The 20,417-nt window shown below is 35.2% G+C and overlaps 1 protein-coding gene across 1 annotated transcript in view; it reads right to left on the reverse strand.

Annotated features, from left to right (window-relative positions):
* col14a1a (collagen, type XIV, alpha 1a) overlaps nucleotides 1-20,417 on the reverse strand; it is a 124,289-nt gene that overhangs the window by 57,492 nt on the left and 46,380 nt on the right. The window contains exons 13-23 of the mRNA XM_059567544.1: nucleotides 20,221-20,350; nucleotides 17,849-17,988; nucleotides 16,616-16,742; nucleotides 15,580-15,719; nucleotides 13,587-13,719; nucleotides 13,101-13,148; nucleotides 12,853-12,989; nucleotides 9,000-9,135; nucleotides 7,275-7,397; nucleotides 5,675-5,824; nucleotides 778-894 (exon numbers count right to left, since the gene is read on the reverse strand). Coding sequence (XP_059423527.1) covers nucleotides 778-894; nucleotides 5,675-5,824; nucleotides 7,275-7,397; nucleotides 9,000-9,135; nucleotides 12,853-12,989; nucleotides 13,101-13,148; nucleotides 13,587-13,719; nucleotides 15,580-15,719; nucleotides 16,616-16,742; nucleotides 17,849-17,988; nucleotides 20,221-20,350 — 1,381 coding nt within the window. The remainder of the gene's footprint in view (nucleotides 1-777; nucleotides 895-5,674; nucleotides 5,825-7,274; nucleotides 7,398-8,999; nucleotides 9,136-12,852; nucleotides 12,990-13,100; nucleotides 13,149-13,586; nucleotides 13,720-15,579; nucleotides 15,720-16,615; nucleotides 16,743-17,848; nucleotides 17,989-20,220; nucleotides 20,351-20,417) is intronic.

A 20,417-nucleotide genomic window follows, 5' to 3' on the forward strand; every position in this document is an offset into this window, starting at 1 on the left:
GGATAAAAGTATTTAAGGTAGTTGTTGGTAATTATTAATAAATAAATAAATAGATAATAAATTATTAATAAAAATGTTTAAAACAAAAATATTATATATCAGCAAGGCCAGAAAAGCAGGAATTTGAGCATCATAATTGTTATTATTATTTTAAGATTAGGATCTGAAAGCTATTATCAACTCAGATAACATTTGAGAATTAAATTTGCAGGGTTTCACTGTCAAAATAAACTGAAAAGTTACTGAAGTTTCTTAAATCTCTTGTACATTTCTGGCTCTTTGAGAATTGCAATGACTGTCATTCAAATATTTTATACACACACATGCGTGTGCGCACGCACACACACACACACACGGGCTTCAGGCAGGATCTGGTTTTAATAGCATTACCGAACTGGTAGGCATCTGAGCAGTCACACGCTGGAAATGGAACAGAAGATTTCCAGGATTGTGAGATAAGCTGGGCCGGTGAGGTATCAGGCAGGAATAAGAAAAGCAATAACGGGAAAAGGGCTTTTGACTCTGCTGTTATAAATTTGAATCGAACCCATGTCACATGCCAGCAGAGCAATATGCTTACAAAAAAACAAAAAGAGTTTTGTTGAACGGCCCAGAAGCTCAGAGGTCTGTGCTAAAACGAGCCATAATATCCCATCACCTCTGAAACTGAAATGTAACAAAATTGAAATTTATGTCAATATTGCAAAACAGGAATCCACCTTATGGCTTTGTTCTGTGTTTGAGTTCTGAGTGTGTGAGGATGTGTGTATCACTCACTGAGCAGAGACTCGATGACGACTCTGTAGACGCTGGCGTGACGGTGAGGTTGCCACTGGGCACACAAGCTGCTACTGAGCACCTTGTAAGTGCTGAGATTCTTCACCCCCAGGAACACTGCAAGAGAAAAAAGAAGCAAGATGAATTTAGTGGAAAAGCAAAACTAAGATATTTTGTGGGGTTTTTTTATTATTATTCATACACTGAAAGTTAATAGGGTCCAATGTTGTTTTGTACCTTATTGACTTTCATTATGTGGACAAAAACAATTCCTCAAAATATCTTCTTTTTTGTTCAGCAGAAAAAAGAAAGTCATGCATGTTTGGAACAACATGAAGGTGAGTAAATGATGACGGAAATTTCATATTTGGTAATCTATCCTTTTAAGCTATAACCAGGAGGAAAGCATTTAATTTAAAATGTAATTTTTAATGCCTTATGCAGGTTTGCTTCTTAGTTAAATTGATTTGATTAACTTATTTTAAGAACATATTTTTTCAATGTAACACGTGTGAATATATACTGTACTACCATTCAAATGTGTGGGGTCAATAAGATTATTATTATTTATTTTTAAGAAAAGCTGTGTTAAATTGATCAAAAGTAACTATAAAGTAATTTACATATATATATATATATATATATATATATATATATATATATATATATATATATATATACAGTAAAGACCAAAAGTTTGGATACACCTTCTCATTCAAAGAGTTTTCTTTATTTTCAAGACCATGAAAAGTGTAGGGTCACACTGAAGGCATCAAGGGCTATTTGACCAAGAAGGAGAGTGATGGGGTGCTGCGCCAGATGACCTGGCCTCTACAGTCACCGGACCTGAACCCAATCGAGATGGTTTAGGGGTGAGCTGGACCGCAGACTGAAGGCAAAAGGGCCAACAAGTGCTAAGCATCTCTCGGGGAACTCCTTCAAGACTGTTGGAAGACCATTTCAGGTGACTACTGTACCTCTTGAAGCTCATCAAGAGAATGCCAAGAGTGTGCAAAGCAGTAATCAAAGCAAAAGGTGGCTACTTTGAAGAACCTACAATATGACATATTTTCAGTTGTTTCACACTTTTTTGTTATGTATATAATTCCATATATAATTCCACATGTGTTAATTCATAGTTTTGATGCCTTCAGTGTGAATCTACAATTTTCATAGTCATGAAAATAAAGAAAACTCTTTGAATGAGAAGGTGTGTCCAAACTTTTGGTCTGTACTGTATATATATATATACATTTTAATTTTTTATTTTTTTTAATTAAAATAAACAAAATAAAATATAAATCTCTCTTCAAAATGTCAAGTTAAGTAAACAAATATTTGGTTTGCAAACCACAAGCCCAAGCCACAACACATGGTCAACATTAGTCACACAAAACATTTGTTCTCAAATGCTCACATACACTACCAGTCAAAAGTGGGTTTATTTATTTATAATTATTTTAAAGAAATTCATACTTTTATTCAGCAAGGGTGTATTAAAAGTGACAGTAAAGACATTTAAAACTTACAATTTATTTATGTAATTTTTTTTAAAGAAAAGATGCATTGAACTGACCAAAATGTAACTAAAAAGATATTTACAATGTTACAAAAGATTTATATATTGCAAAAAAAGCTGTTATTTTGAGCTATTCATACAAAAAAAACCTGAAAAAAGAATCACAGTTTCCTAAAAAACAAGAATAATAATAATTACACCACAACTGTTTTCAACATTGTTAACAATAAATAAATAAATAAAAACATTTATTATTATTATTATCAAGCTTTGTTAACACTACTTTCAAAAATATTGAAATATACAGTATAACAGACCCCAAACTTTTGATCAGCGGTGTACTAAACCTAAATGAAAGCTTTGAAATGTACACATTGGTGTGTAGTGAGAGGAAAGCCTTGAGTGTTGCTTCTCTAATGTAGTCTAATGTTCTGAAATGAAAAGCAGCATATGTATTACAGTAATGGCTAATGAGCCACAAGGCAGCCAGCAGCTCCTTTGTGCTGCAGGTTATGGTGTAAAATCTGTAGGCTTCACTTCTCTGGAAACCCGCACCCTATTTCTGATCTCCTCAGATTTCTGTGCGATACTCTCTAAATACTGCAAGTCAGGCAAAACGACTGGCTAGAAAAACACAACTGAGAGGAAAGCGAGAAGTTCAAACAGTATTCTTAACAAATACGCTCTCCACTTAAAAGCCACAAATGGCCTTAACCATTTCTTTCTTTATTTTCCTTCTTCTCTTTGTGCAAACCACGCAAAATGTGCTGTGTGAAAGAAAACTCATTTAAAAGCCAAAGAATAGGCTTATTTTGGAATTATCACATTTTGGGTCGGCAAAACACAAACCCAAGCCACAGCACATGGTCCACATTAGTCGCACAAAACAATACTCTTCTTTGGAGGTCATAGTATTTGGAACACAAACACAATTGTGGCCATGACACAACAAACGGACTCCCACGTATTCTCTACGCCAAAAGTTGTACTGAAAAACTTCCATGTGGTGGGACACTGTACACTTTAAATCTTGATATGAGAGCCAGATCCTAAAAAGCAACTACTTATGCAATCAAGCTGTCCATTGAAATTCACGCTACACAACAGAACATCGTGTCAGTTGCGTCTGAGACTTGGAGGTTTTCGATTAAAACGGAGACTGTGCCCAAACCATATGGCGCACAGTGGTGGTGATTCGTTTAAGGTTTTGAATAATGTATGCGACAAGCTTTCCTCCTTAAATAAACAATTTTAATGAACTATATGCATGCAAAAAGGCCCACTGGCTGATAGTACTAATACAAGGAGGTGGAAATCCATTATTGTGCATTCAATTATTCAAAGGTCAAACAGAAACGTATGAAAAATGGATGGATCCCATTGAGCAGGCGGTATGCAGATGTCATCATGTAGGGTGGAACAATATGGGAGCTTCCTCAGAGAGACATGGAGTGTGAAGGGAATAATCGCCTGTGCTAGAAGCTGAGATTGAGTGGATGTCCTTTAGCACATTTTGTCTGTGCTTAATGGCACTATCAGGGTGTCATACCATCTGTGACATGCAGAGACATCATGCTCATTTAAACTGAGATGGCATGTGCCCCTTTAGATTTGTGTGCCAAATGGATTCTGAATGCAGCTTCTAAAAAGAACTATATGTGGTTTAATTTTATAATAATAAAGCTAGATTCTGCTGAGTCATTATTAATCTAATTTCTAGGAAACTGTGTGCACGTGTGAAATACTTGTATAGTTATAGTACTTGATAATAACTATATTTAAATATTATTTGGGGTCATTTGCACTGTAATGGACTACTGTTGAAACTAAATACCTACAATTACATTACTAAGAAAGAAAAAAAAAAAGATAAACTTTTACATTTAGTCCTTCAGGGCTTCACACTTACTTTTTCCCCATGAAGATTTTTTACTCCTAATTTGAAAAATTTTTAAGCACACAAAAACTTAATTTTTTTTATTCATTTGAATACACAAGTACACCAGGGTATTTAAATACATATTCTTCGAACTTTATTTATTTAATTATTATATTATTTATATGTTAAATATTAAATTAAAAGCCATATATACTTTACTAGGATACTAAAACTTACATTGAGTAATGATTCACATTTCTTTGATTAAATTATTTCACATTTCTTTGATTAAATAATCACATCAGATTGTATTGTGACCCCTATTTTTTTGGTTCCTTGATAATCTATAACTAAAACTTTTTTTATACTATTTTAGGTGTTTATGACTTTTTTTTAGGACTTTTTAGGACTCAGAATTTACATTTTATTTGCACACATACTCCTAAATATATTTTTCACACTTACACACATTTTACAGTTATGCATATTTTTTTTAGTCACAAATGTGAGTAAAATGCTTTATATAATATATTATATATTTTTCTAAATTATAATGTTTTAAATTGATTATGCCAAAACAAGAAGGGGGGGTGGGGGGGGGGGGGGGGGGTTCTTAAAAGTAAAATCTTTTTTGGTTCAGAATTTGTTGTTTACATATTCAGAATGTTCGATACCAATACTGATGCTCTGTTGATGCTCTAAAGCCTAATATAGCCAGAATATTGAGCAAAATTAGAATAGAATATATATATTTTTTAAGGCTGTGCACAAAATTACTTTTTAAAATGAATATAGTAAAACAAATAAAATGACATTAAATTGTATAACATATTAAATAATATAATAAAAAAGATTTGACTTTTAATCACTAATAATATAACTGAAATAAACACTCTTACTTTAACTTGCACCTCAGCTGATTGTGCAAGTTACAGGAAGATGACAAGATATTTTATATTACATTCTATGATATAAGACATGTTTTGTCAGTTGCAGGTGTTGTAAGCATCATGCCTGTTAATCTGACTAGTCTGAAACAAGACCATGGTGCCACCACAGTGCTCCGATGGATGGCCACAGCACTCCCTAAGAAAACATAATCTGCTTGCTTTTTGATGAGAATCACTAAAACAGGTATTACTTTGCGATGTACCTGGCGATATCAAATTTATATGCAAAGGACTGTCTGTCTGAATGTTGATATATGTGTAGCCTGGCTGCCTATCAAAGAGCACCTTCAGGTTTCATTAACAGACAAAAGGGAGAGTTCTCGCTAGTCCGCTTACACTGCGATACGATCGCTGCTGCATATTATCAAAAACGCTATTAGCAAGGACGATCACACAGGAGGCAAATTACATCTATGAATCTGATGTGATAGTGCAGTAAAATGATGGTGGGCTGATGGGAGTAAAGTACAGATCTCACGCTGGGTGTGACAAAGTTAGATGCGTGTACTGGGTAATTGTGTTTAGATGTGTATTTGTGCGGAGACTCACGTGTTTTGCCCTTGCCGGTGAGGGGTTGGCTGGAGCCGGTGGTGTAGGAGGCGATGACCTGAACGCTGTACTCCGTGTCACTCAACAGATTGAGGATCAGCAGGGTGTTCACATCATCCCCTACAAACGTCTCTAGAGCCGGACCTGACACTGCGTACAGAGCGAGACAAGAGCTGAAAACAATCAGGGCAACCTTACAGAAAAAGTAAATGTGAAAAAAATAAAAGGTAACTATTTAAAGGGCTGTTGTTGTTTTTTTACACTTCAACAATTGTAAACTGGATCAACTGAGTCTTTGGAAAGATCTTACTATGAAACAAATGATTTGTTTCAGTGAACTATTCCTTTAATTCTAAACAACCTGTTTTTGCAGCTAAATAAATGTTCCAGTTGAAATGGGAGTTTGGACTGTGAATGTCTAAGTATGCCTATTGTATTTAGTACATTAAAATATTTTAATTATTTTAGATTTTATGTCCCTTAAAGGATTTTTTTCCCCAACATTCATACAGCATAGAAACAAACTCCAAAGATCAAAGTACTGTTTTGTGGCACTCACAAACTAAAGGACTGGGATGCCTCTCTACATCAACATCACAGTCTAAACTAAAAAAAGACGCAGGAAAAGAATGGGTGGATTTCACAGACACTTACAATCATAGCATTACACTATAACCATCACAAAGCCTGGGAAAACTAGATGTGAAACGAAATGAGAACAAGTGAACCCCCCCACCCATCCACCCAACAACACACACAGACACAGAGAAAATGAGCTCTGGACAGTAGAAATGACCGGTGAATGAATTATTAGCAGCTGTTGGGAGCAGTTTGGAAGGACATTAAATGTAGGTGGAGAAGCCATTTCTCTCCACCGCAGATGGGAGTTTAAGATCATATAATGGAATAAAGGAATTTATTGAGCTGGACTTCTGTGGAAAACAGAGGAGTGTGATATTTTTCCCTCTGGTGTGCTGCAGCCACATTAGAGCTTCTGTTTACAGTCCAATCTCAGACTGCAGATGGAAGAACAGTCATAATCAGAGCAGCAGACGTGGAGACAGTATCTCCAGTTAATGCCCTTTCCAACAAGCTGCTAATAATTCATCCTACCCGTCTATAGACGTCTCCAGAGTCTCAAGACTTTTTTCCTAAAGTTATTCGCATACTTTGTGTACGTCTGGAATATAATGCTAAATTATGCAGCATCTTTACATGGGATTGTACAGACATCCATAGCAGACATGAGCAGACAGACTGGGGAGGGTTAAGATACGTGTGTGTGTGTGTGTACTTGTATTCCCTATGTTATGGGGACCAAATGTCCCCATATTAATACCAGTATATTTTGACCTTGTGGGGACACTTTTTGGTCTCCATGAGGAAACAAGCTTATAAATCATACAGAGTTAAGTTTTTTGAAAGTCTAAAATTGTAAAAAGTTTTGCACGAGGGATAGGTTTAGGGTAATAGGATAGTAAATACAGTTTGTACAGTATAAAAACCATTACCAAACCAAACATTGTTATGAATGCTCGCTGTGTGCGTGTGTGTGTGTGTGTGTGTGTGTGTGTGTGTGTGTGTGTGTGTGTGTACATACCAGAAATGGGCTGATAGATGACTCTGTAACCTAAAGTGGGGAACTGAGGGCCGTCCCAGCTGATGCGGAAGTGATTATACCATTCATCAGAGACTCTGAGGTTACTGGGTCCAGAGAGTGGCACTAACCAATCAGAAGAGGGACTATGATTAGTATTTGCAATGTGGTCAAGTAATATCAGTTTAAGGCCACTTGAACTTTATGAAAACTTTGAATTGTACAGTACAACATGCTATAACATATAAATGTTCAGGTATAAAAAATAAATAAATAAACAAATGGATTACTAATAAATAATTAATAAATTATCATCAAACAAAAAAACAAGATTCAAAAGTTTGAGGTCAGTAATGTTTCTTAATGTTTTTAAAAGTCTCCTGTGCTCACTAAGGTTGCATTTATTTGATAAAAGATACGGTAAAAACAATAATATTTTGAAATATTCTTACAATTTAAAATATTGTTTATTATTATAATATATTGTTCAAATTTAAATCATTAATTAATAATTAGTAATTTCTTCCTTTGATGGCAAAGCTGAATTTTCAGCAGTGATTATTCCTGTCATTCATTCTAAAGTCATGCTTTGGTGCTCAAGAAATATATATATATATTTGTTATCATATATATTTTTTATTAAAAAAAGTTGTGCTGCTTAATATTTTTGTGTGTCATACTGATACTTTTTTCAGAATTCTCTGATGTCCAAAATAATAATTATTTTGAAATGTATGTTTTGTAACAATGTAAAAGTCTAGCAGCCACCTGATCTCAAGATCAGTGTGAGGTGACAGTAGCATCTCTAATCAGACACTGGGCTATAATTTGAAGGTGATCAATGAGAGAAAGTTGTAGATAATCAATACCATCAGAGTAGCAGGGCTGGAGTGCATAAGATTTATTATGCTTATTTATAGATAAAATCAATATTATTTAACCTACTGGAAAGAATGTGTTTCATTGACTGACCATTCAGCTCCAGAATGCAGTAATGATAAACTGCATCTCAGTGCTGTGATGTAAGAGGATCTATTTTCAGCTCATTCACACTATATCTGGTACATAAAACAATCAGCCATGCCATTCATATCATCAAGACAAACGGGAAATTAGTAAGAGCTGAACAATAATACTATGCAGATTTAGAATTAAGGGTCAAAAGATGTTGGTTACATTCTGATTCATTGATCTTAAAAAAGATAAAAAGCAGGTATGTTTTTTTACATGTGATTAGTCAGATTAGAAGTGAATCTGCCTCAAATTCATCACTGCTTTAAGGTCAAAATTAATTATATATCTATTACATAGAACTAAATGAGATCACGCTCCTGTTAAAACAATGAATGGCACTGTGCTGCATTTTTTACTTGATTTATTAAAACAGGATTACAAATTCATTTATTCCAACCTGGGAATTGAACCCAGGTCGTTCTGCATAACTACACACTAAATATTTCTAATGCTGCATGAGAACATGCTAAACATTTAGTAAATGTGGAGTTGTTGACGTTTTTAATGTTTCAGATTAGCTGAGCAGAGTTGTGTGTTTATGAAGTGTTAATTTTATGATTTCTAAAATGAAGGGAGCTAGGACACAACTCGAATCAATAACTATATAATTATGCCATAGTATGTGATTAGCATAACTGCATCTGTTTTGAAAGAAGTACACATAATGTATTTGATTTATTGTGGCACCAGCAGCATTTGTTCATTCATACTCACGTGTTTTGCCGGTAGAGACCTTAGACAAAGCTGTGGACCCTCCATCTGCATAGATAGGGGTCACTGTGATCTTGTACCTTGTGTCTGAGAGGAGAGGTTGCAGGATCACGCTTCTTCTGTTTCCCGAGACTAACACCTGGAGAAGAGCAGAATATTCGATACCAGACAAAGCACGGTGTGCCTGTGGGTGCGTTTTGCTCTCCCTTCTGAGGACCAAATGTCCTTGAGGTTCACTATGTATGAGGATATCAGAAGTAAACAGTTTACAAACATGATGCAGAAATGGTGAATGATTAGTATTAGGGTTGGTATATAATCATTTTATTTAGATTAATTTAATAATAATAGAAGTTAATGGGATGAGCCATCATCATACAGTATAAAAACATGTGTGTACATACAGAGCTGTGATAAAGTAAGTATATCCCAGTAAGCTTTGTCTCTTCTTTCAATATATGTGGCCATACGGATACTGGAACTTCATTTGGACAGTATCGATTAGAGCAAGTGGTATAATTCAACAAAAAATTTAATAAAATTTTTGTCCAACATGCAATAATGTTTTTTTTTTTAAAGAAATGTATATTGTATTTTGTTCAGCGAGGATGCACTAAACTGATGACAGTAGCAACTTTTACAGGTTTACGAAAGAGTTATATTTTAAATAAATGCTGTGTTTTTCTATTCATCAAAGACAAATAGTTTTTTCCACACAAAAAATATATATTTATATATATTTAAATATATATATATATATATATATATATATATATATATATATATATATATATATATATATATATTAAGCAGTCAAATAAACGTTAGCAAATACTAGCAATCGTTTTCAACATTTGATAATGAAGAAAAGTAAATATTAGCAATTGTTTTAACATTTATAATAAGGAAATGTTTCTTGAGCACCAAATCATCATGTTAAATTGATTTCTGAAGGATCATGTGACACTGAATACTGGAGTAATATTTGCTGAAGATTTAGCTTTGCCATCACGGAAATAAATTACATTTGAAAACAATTAAAATAAAACGGTTTAATACAATTGTAATAACATTTCACAATATTACTGTTTTACTGTATTTTTTATCAAATAACTGCAACCTTAGTAAGCATAAGAAATTTCTTTCAAAAGCATTAAAATCATCTGACCCCAAACTTTTGAACTGTAGTATAAATGTCAACTATAAATGTGTGCATAAATGTCTAAATCCGAAATAAGTACATATGTCCCCCTTGGCAGGAATAATTACTTGTTGGTGTTTCTTATAATTATCCATCACGCACTTTTCGGTATAATGTAGAACTCATGGTTTGTTTTATGAAATTATTTGCAACTCCAAAACTGCAAAAACCCTCGAACCACAACACTCCCACTACTGTGCTTGTGAGTATGAGTTTCTCATTCTGAAATGCATAAATCTGTCCTTTGACTCATTTGTCTAGAAGTTCTTCATGTAAGAATCGGTTGGCAAACTTCAGTTCTTTTTTTGGAGAGCAGAGGATTCGTCTTTGCTGACCCGCCATATAGACTATATTTGTACAGCCCTTTTTAAATGGTTGACTTTCTGAAGCAAATTCAAGCATTTCCTGCAGCATTATTATACATACAGTGGAATGATGGATTGTAAAAAGTTAGGAAATGGCTTTAAATCTATTATTCAGACTCATACACCACAACATCTTTTCTTCTGAGCGGCTCAGGCAGCTCTGGTGCACCTTGTTGTAATATTAAACACTTGACGTACAGTAGTGATACATGAAAGTGATACGTGATACGTAATAACTTTTTCCACTAAAGCATTATTATACAGGATAACATTTTTCATGGGGTGCACTTACATGGTATGTAAGAGGAGGAGAGCGATAACTGGTAATGTAAGGAGGGATTGGGATAAAGAAAATGCCAATATAGCGAAACAATTTCAAATATTTTGAATGTTTGATCAGCTCTCATAAAAGCTATTCTGAGTATAAGCCAAAAGACTAGAAATCTGTACTGAACTTTAGGGAGCTGGATGAAAATCAAGAAAGCCAGCACTCAGCTCTGTAGCCAGCATCCAATCACTGCAGTCATTCACCACAGACACACCATTAATCACACACACACACACACACACACACACACACACACAAAATCATGGCAGTCCATTGCTTGTTGATAATGAAACGTTGGGTTGCATTATGTGGAGTGGCTTCCTCTGTGTGAGAGTACTATCAATGAACAGACTACAAATAAGACAAATGGAAATAAGTCATTTTGTGAATGTTACCCATGCAAAGATTAAGAGGTTATTGAAAGAATTAAAGGTTCTGAATTGACAATATCATCCTTTCGCATTTTAAATATAATTTTGAATATTAAATTATTGGATGTCTGCATATTAAAAGTAATTATTTCTATTATATAATGCATAAGCATTAAATAAATGTATAACTCCGGAATAAAAACATTAGTTATCACAGAAGACTGCAAAACATATTTTTAAAGTGTACTCAGTGCACCTGTTCCCCTTATTAATACAGTCTTACACATAAAACTGAAACACTACACTAAACACACTACTGTTCAAAAGTTTGTGGTTCGTAATATTTGTATTGTTTTGAAAGGAAAGTCTCTTTTGTTCAGCAAGGATGAATTTATGTACATAAAAAACAACTATATTGTGAAATATTACAATTCAAAATAACTATTTTATTCTATTATTTTCTATTTCAATAATTTGATCTATTTCTTCTTTATCGAATAAAAATAATAACTTTTTTTTTAATCGTATAGACCCAAAGCTTTTGAACGGTAGTATGTGCAGAAAATCATGTTTCATTTTAGCTTCCTTTGATCATTCAGGATGTGGTAGTCCATGGTCAAGAAGGTACTGTTTGACCACCTTCTGTTTTAGACCCTCTTGTTTTTGCTTTGCAGCGTCCTGCAGAATGGCTCTCATTAGCGGAGCTATCCACCAATCCGTGGTGCTGAAACCTGAATGCAAGAGATTGTCTCTCTTTTTAAACTTTACTGGAACTTTCCCTCAAATGAGGTGTGCACTCCTTTCCTATCCCTCTCAGATGTTCTCTCTCTGCTTCTCACATTTTGCTCAGTGACCTAAATGGCACTTGAAAAGATAATGGAATTTCCTTTTCCCAGTCCCATCTCCTTTATCCATCTCCTTTATACCTTGACCCCCAATGATTCTTCAGGAGAATTACATCCCAGGAGAGGTCGATATTCTGTACAGTTAGGGGCAACAAGTCACCAGAGTTTGAATGAAACTCTACGCCACGAAAGAACTTAACCGTGCCAGACCAAGGTTGCAGCAAAGTCAGCCAAATGCCACAAAACAGCAGAATCCCGCATCAGAAGAACAGCCATGTTTTAATTCACTCCTGCAATTCCTTGCCATATGATTATGCACCACAGGAATGTGACAAAGGGACTTCCAGTGCATGCATTTAAAAAGGTCACTTTGAACAAGACATGTCCTTGCAATAGATAACACAAGCAGCAGAGCTGCATCATTCAACTCTACTTATCCGAAGGAATATGATAAGCCTGCAATATTATAGCTCAGAGGTAATACATTTTTCTGTTATATTTGTATAGCACAAGAGCAATATAGGTAGCTTTTTGAAATAACAGCCTCGCTGGGACACAAATAAGACAAGTGTATGTTGCCCTCTTTATGTACTCAGATTCGGAGAGGAGAGTGCAGCTAAACTGTTCGAGAAGACAGTATGATGTTATCAGGAGGAAGATGATGATGACCAAAAGCGAGCTCACTCTTGTGTTGTTATATTAACATTTGTTATGAATGTTTGTGTGCTGAGGTTATGTTTACTTACTGTCTCTTCTCTGCGGTCTGCACTGACATATATCACTTTGTACTGCTCCACGTCTGAGTCCAGCACCTCCCAGTTCACTTGCAAACTGAAAGGTGTCTCCTCATCCACCCACTGGTTACTCACTCCCAGACGAACAACTAGATAGTACAGATCAACTTAGACATAATACATTCTGGGGTTTTGATCTATTCATCTATCCACCCATCCAATGTTCAAGTAACAGTAGGATAAAGTTATATTTGTCTTACATGCTGTAGTTGAGGGAAAAGTGGTGGGAGCTTCTGTGGTCCAGCCCACTGAAATAAAAAACAAAACAAAAAAATCAAAGCAAAGTACAAAAACAACAAAGCAAATCAAAGCAAAATGAAGTAAATCAAAAAGCAAAGGGAAAAAAAACAATAAAGAACAACAAAAATACAAATAGATAACAAATGACAAAAAAAAAGTATAGCAAAAAAAAGACGACGCAAAACAAAACCAAAGCAAAGAACAAAAACAGCGAAGCAAAAATATAAATGCAAAACAAAAAAGCAAAGCAAAGTAAAATAATAATAACAAAAAACAAAACAATAACAAATGACAAAAACAAACAAGAAAAGCGATTATGGTAAAAAACAAACAAAAAACAAAGCAAAGCAAAGCAAAGCAAAACAAAAATTATATTAATCCGTTTGAAATAATGTTAATTATCTGGTTGGTGTTAAACATTTAAAAAACAGTATTTCATGTCTTACATGTTTTCTCAAGCACAACCACAGGGCTGCTCTCCATTTTGTCTTTATAGATGGCTGAGAGTGACACCTTATACTCTGTAAAAGGACTCAGGTCTTGAATCACATATGAGTCCTCAGCACCATTCAGCATAATCTACACAACACACAAACACAAAAGCACCCAGTTACAGTATAAACCAGAACAATAACAACATTTCAACAGTGCTGAGAGAAGGTACGGCTGATTTAGTCTGGTTAAACCTCCTGTCTGGTAATCATCAACTAGCGGTTTGAGAGTTAATTAAAATAAAATATTTTGAAATGCATGGGAGAACACCAAATAGCCTGTAGATTATGTTACAGACATTTGACAGCAAAGAAAATACTTCACAGTCAATTATAAAGATTTATTATATTGTAAAGTGTCGGAGGGTGATGATGAAGAAAATGGACAGTCCAATTCTGCAGCAAGACCACATCTATTTCAGCCAAGATCCAAGAGTGATGGCTCTGATGAAGAGGCTGACCACAGTCATCATCGAGAGGATGCTAAGATGTATACTGACAAATTATTTTCTTATGATTCTGTATGTCGTAAACTACAGTCTTATTATGGTTGTACCATTAGATCAGAGATCCTCAAATCTGGCTCGCGAGATCCACTTTCCTTTAGAGTTGAGCTCTAACCCTAATCAAACACATCTGTGCATGCTAACCAATCTTCAGGAACACTAGAAAATCATAGGTAGGTGAGTTTGACCAGGGTTGGAGCTAAACTCCAGATTTGAGAATCCCTGCATTAGATCACTGACAGATGATTGGATTTTTACTCAGATTTGTGTGCGTCATTGTGCAGAACATAAGTCAACTGAATTTTCTGTCCATTTTCCAGAAAAAAGTCATAGTAGCTTCAACAGTATACAGACAAAGCATTGTGTTTTGTCTGGTATAAATGTTGGTGGCTGCTCAGCAGAGAATCTAAGCCATGCCAACAACAAGAACATGCATTAAAGAGCAAGCCTACTATCAGGAGAGCTTTGGATCTCAGTCAGCTCTGGGCCATCCCAGCAAACCCCTGTGTTTCTGGGCTGATTCCTCTGCTCTGGGACATGAAGCTTCGGACAAATTCCAGTCTGCCTCACAGCATTTTATTAATTTCTGCTCTGGTGGCTCTTGGTAAACATATCGACCTGCGTTGCTATCTATAAAAAACAGCTGCACTGACTCCTGGCCAGTAATAAAAACTTTCTCCGTCACACACAGACACACATGCTTGTGTCTGTGGTCACGCGTGGCAGCGATAGCGGTGCCAGGACGTGTTCAGTATGCTGTTGGTTGTTTTGGTGTTTGTGAGTGCCAGTGACTGGTCATTTCTAATAGTGAATTACAGTTGGCCCCAGGCTCCGAGTTAGGAGAAAGTATTGATTGATTCATTAATCATTTTCAAGGACCTCATAAAATTCATATTTCATTTTCTCTTTTCCAACATATATAGTTTGTTGGAACTAACATCTAGAAAAGGATGTTTAAAACAACAAGTAAATCACAATGCAAAGGGTTCAGGGTTTGGCTGGTTAGCACATGCTCCTGCTGGAAGATGGCATGACTCCACCATCCTACTGCCAAAAAACATTTGTCTCCACTAACAGACAAAATGCTTCTGTAAGCCACATAAAATATATTTCATTATATTATAGTAATATTTTGCCAGTGATCAAATTATTTATATATGTATTTCATTTTTAAGAGGTCTTATAAGCATGAAACACTTACTTATTATCAGAGGTGCACATAAGCGGTACGCAGGTGCGCATGCACGACTAAAATAAAAAAAGCACTGTGCAAAGAAGTTCAAATGCTAATTTGCATACTGACATGGTTGACAGCTTTTAATGCACAGTTACCATTTTAGATTGACGAACTGTAAAACTGCATAAGATTTCTGCTCTTCACTGATGCTTTTCAATCAGCAGAGCTAGACTACTGCATACTCTTTTTATTGTAATTGACTGACCTCCATCTCTTGTCCTCCTTCAGTGGGTGACCAGGCCATCTTATAGAGCACTACATCTCTGGCAGGATGTGACCAGCTGACCCGGAAACTCTCTGATGTCACCTCTGATGTCATCAGTCTGAATGGAGCTGGCACAAGCTCTGAATGAGATCAAATCAAACACGGTCAAGCAATATAAGTTTTAATAAACTACTTTTTTTTATTGACAATTATGTTCAGAATTGTTTACTTACAAACTAAAACAGTGGTTAACTGCAATTAATATGAATAACTTCCTTTTGTTTTGTGTTCCAGTAAAATATGTAAACATCCTTGCAACAAGATAGATACACATGAAAAGTGGTGTGCTCCTTTTGTGTTCCACAGATGAAAGTCTTTGAAAGGCTTTGACATGACATTAAGTCAAGTAAATGATCATTTTTTGGTGAACTAATCTTTTAATTTTCATTCGGTGAATGAATTCCTGAATTTCTCATTTCCACAGAGCGACCGGCATTTACCATAACAATCAATTTTAAATTCAAACGCATTCCCTAGAAATTTCTCCATGTAACCTGATTACTGCAACGACAATGTCAGGACACCCACGGAACAAATGAATCTCAGGAAATGAAGGCTCAGATCTATTACAGATTACAGCAGCCAATCAATGATTACTGAAGGTAACAGCCTGCCTAGAAAGTGATGCTTTGTCAAGAACAGAGAAAGCATCCATTTCTGCTTTCCAGCTGGAGTAAATTGCAGACTCTGTGTGCGGCGAATATTGTCAGTTCTTTTGGAGGAGGAAAATACGACAAAATATGCACACACATGTACATGTTAAATCAGCACTGCTGCAAGTATATGAGATTTGTTTTTTCCGAGCTCATGATAATGAATACCAATGGGCCCTGTCTCTTTTGGGCTTGGAAAAAGAATTTGCATAAATCCACACCTACCGCCCAGCATATGCTGGCATCCTTAAAAAAACAGAATTACTGAATTCACCCATTTAAACATTTTAAGCAGAACATTGGCAGGGATCAAACTGTCTTACTTGTATTGAATCTACCACTCAGCGCCTCTGATTGGCCAGCATCGTAAAGAGCAAAAACTTCCACGCTGTACTCTGTTAAGGGTGACAGGTTCTTCAGGTACACATTGGTGACTGGAACCAAATCCACCTGCACAGAAACAAATAATAATGACACAGCAAATATAGCAAATTCACAGCAAATTCAGCAAATATAATGCAGGGAGCAAAACTGTCTCGATGGTCACATGATGAAATAAAATGATAACACTACACAAAAAGTGTAGTTTCAAAATATATTTAAACGTATTTTAAAATAAAAGGTCTTTAAATTGTGTTTTGGGCCATTTGGCTTTGGCGCAGAGTCTGTCAAACGAACTAAACCAAAAGCACAATATGGCTTAATCCCTTCATCAAGTTTGCGCTGTGAGTTTCAAAGTGAAGTGCACACATTGTTTTCTGCCCTCAGAACATCTCCATTCACACTTAATGAATGCATTGAACTCATTTATTTCACGTGCTGTGAGTCTAACGCACATTTGGGAATGCAAAAGCCACCAGTTATGCTTTCTTTTTGACACAGATGATTACAGCATTTCACTAGATTTGTCGTTTTTGTAAACATGTTCCTTCAAAATAAAAGCTCTACTGCTGTTTCCGTCCAAATAAAAGCTTAAAAATGCAATATGAATTGCTGACAACAAGCGGCTTAAATGCAGTCCAAATTCAAAATATCTCTTTCAAGTGTAGAAATTAGAAAAAAGTTTTGTATTTTCCCTATTTTAGTGTAAAGCAAAAATAATATATTTATGAAATATTAATTTCATTTCTTTTACAGTGCAATTGTTTAACAATATATGGCTATTAATGTTATTGCTGTTATTATAATCTAATTGATTTGGCTTCCTAAAACAGCAGTGTGAATGTAATTTAGACTGAGACAGTACATCACAAATAAAAAGAGGGCTGAGTCCCCTTTAAAGTTCAGACTTTTTCTGACTTAAGTTTTCTTTGTTAAAAACATGGGTTGGGACTATTAATAAAAGCTCTTAATGCACTCTTAAAGTGCATTAGATAGGAGAATATAACTTTAAAACATACAAAAAAAATGTAATATCGCAATAAATACCATATTGTGGACTTCATATCGCGATATTATAATATCGTGAGATTTTGATCTGATTAGCTGAGTGTGAGAGTGAATGAGAGCATGTTCGAGTGCTTGTCATGTATTGTAGGTTGTGCTGTAGTGATCACCTGACTGGTCTGAACACCATCTGTCTTCATATACACGACACGGTAGCCCTTAACCTTTCTGGACACTGCGTCCCAGTTGAGCCGCACAGAGCTGTGGTCAACTTCAGTGACCCGCAGGTTACGTGGAGGTCTCAGGGACACTGCAGGAAGACAAGGACTAATGATCAATCACTGACACACACTGAAATTTAAGTGACATTGTTACAACATTAAAGTCACAATGATTTTGATGCGCTTTTTAACTGATTATTAATTTTCCTAAAAACACGTTCTGCCCTTGTCTTGCAACTCAAGAGAATGAGATGTACAGGTAAAAGCTTTGGTTAAACTTGTTCATTTTAATGAATCAGTTCAAACTGCCAGTTTTAATTCACTGTTGCTTTTTCATATATAAAAGTATATACAGTAGGATTTAGTACGATTTCATTCTTTAATTATACTTTTATTCAGTAAGGATGTATTAAAACTGATCAAAAGTGATAAGAAATGCTAATAAATGTTGTTCTTTGGAACTTTCAATTGATCAAATTATAATAATAAAAAAAACTGTTTAATCAGATCGACATATTAAAAGGATTTCTCAAGACTGGAGTAATGACTTTGCCATCATTTAAAATAAATATATAAATATATATATATATACTAGGGGTGTAACGGTTGACAAAATTCATGGTTCGGTTCGATACAATACACTGGTGTCACGGTTCGGTTCGGTACGCTTCGGTACGTTTTAGATACAGCAAAAAGAAAAAATTGGCAGATAAATTTCCTTGATTTTTAAAAAATGTTTTATTTATTAAAACTAACAAAGTATGTTTTTTTTTTTTTTACATTGAACAATGAGGGAGCTATTCTTTACCCATCTTCTATAGTGTTTTCTTAGCAGCATACTCTATAAAACAAAAACAGCTCCTTATAAAAAAATGAAAATGTTACATTATTGTAGTAGTTATGAACAAATACAAAGATGTAACTTTTTATATGGAACTCTATAACTCTTTATATTGAGTGTGTTTTTACTCAATTGGTCCTCTATAGGGCTTATGTTTTTTGGAACAAAGCAGGAATTACGGTCTGTCTGAAATGGGCTCGTGAAGGAATATTGTAACTGGGCTCAATTACATTAAGCATGTTCTTAAAACCTACGTTTTCCACTACAGAGTATGGGCCTTTCAGACAGGACGCGGTATGCGCGGCGCTTGCCGCTGGGTTCAGCGTTGCCCTTCAGATACAACGCGATTTGCGCTGCGCTGCGCTGCGCTATGGCGTAGGCGGAGTTTTAAAAACTTTTAGCGGTAGCTCTATCATAGTCTGTTGTTCCTTGAATGGAGATATGTCTCCATGACACAGCAAGCCATTGAGATGAATGGGTTTTATAGCGCAGCGCCGCGCATACCGCGTCCTGTGTGAAAATACTATCCAAAGTTCACCCAAACACCAGACCTGTTGGTTATTGGAGGATCATCTATTTCCGGTCTGTTAAACGTATTGGCCATTTTGCAACGAGCCTTCAGCGTGTATTACTGAGTGAGCGAGCGCCTGACTGAGTAGCCTAACATAAACATATAAGTTGGTGTTTTTTTCTTCTTCGGGGGTGTCAGGGGCGTTGCCTGTTACGTCGTTTGGGTTATTGGGCTACCTTGTTGAACGCATATCATTATATTTCACAATTTTTTTTTATTTTCCAAATATAATTAATTAGCCCAACGAACCGTTCGGTCCATAATGCGTACCGCGTACCGAACCGAAAGCCTCGTACCGAACGGTTCAATACGAATACGCGTATCGTTACACCCCTAATATATACAGTATAAATATATATTATTATTATATTATTATATCATACTATTATTTAATATAATAATACTTTTACTTTTTTATTATATTTTTTTCTTTTTAAATACTTAGTTATTTTAAATTGTAATAATACTGTTTTTATTGTACCTTGAACTTGTATTTTTTGTTTGTGTTTATTGTGACCTTTTAGTTACTTTTTAACTGCAGTGTAATTCATTAACTTTAATCAGATTGTCTTCACAGAAGTTTTCTCTTTAAATTCAACATTTTTTATATAATCAGCTACTATGACTGTTTTGATGAAATCATGTTTGATCTCATAAGCCATTTCAAAACAAATACACACATACTGATTATTATTAAAAGACTGAAAATACTGAAATATTTTCTATACCACCCAGCCCTATTACTTGGAGCACCTTTAAACACATTTTAGTGTTTATTAATTATTAATTAATAATTAATAGTTTATTAATTATTCTGTGTTGCAGAATTCAAAATAGAACCATAAAACATAAATAGAAAGAAAACTGATTGCATGTTTAAATTTAAAACAGACTGGCTTGGACACTCACTGGTGGTCTCCTGAACAGTAACAGGATCACTGGCCTCCTCTCTGAACAAGGCATAGACCGTAACGGTGTACTCTGTGTCAGGAATCATTCCAGTCAGTCCCACATCAGTCACCGACTCGTCCACCTTTAGCTGTATCCCAAAAACAACAGCAACACCTTTAGAGCAGCATAAAGGCTGCTGAAACACAGATCAAAGT

The sequence above is a fragment of the Carassius carassius genome, chromosome 15 (assembly GCF_963082965.1).
Source record: "Carassius carassius chromosome 15, fCarCar2.1, whole genome shotgun sequence".
Taxonomy (NCBI): domain Eukaryota; kingdom Metazoa; phylum Chordata; class Actinopteri; order Cypriniformes; family Cyprinidae; genus Carassius; species Carassius carassius.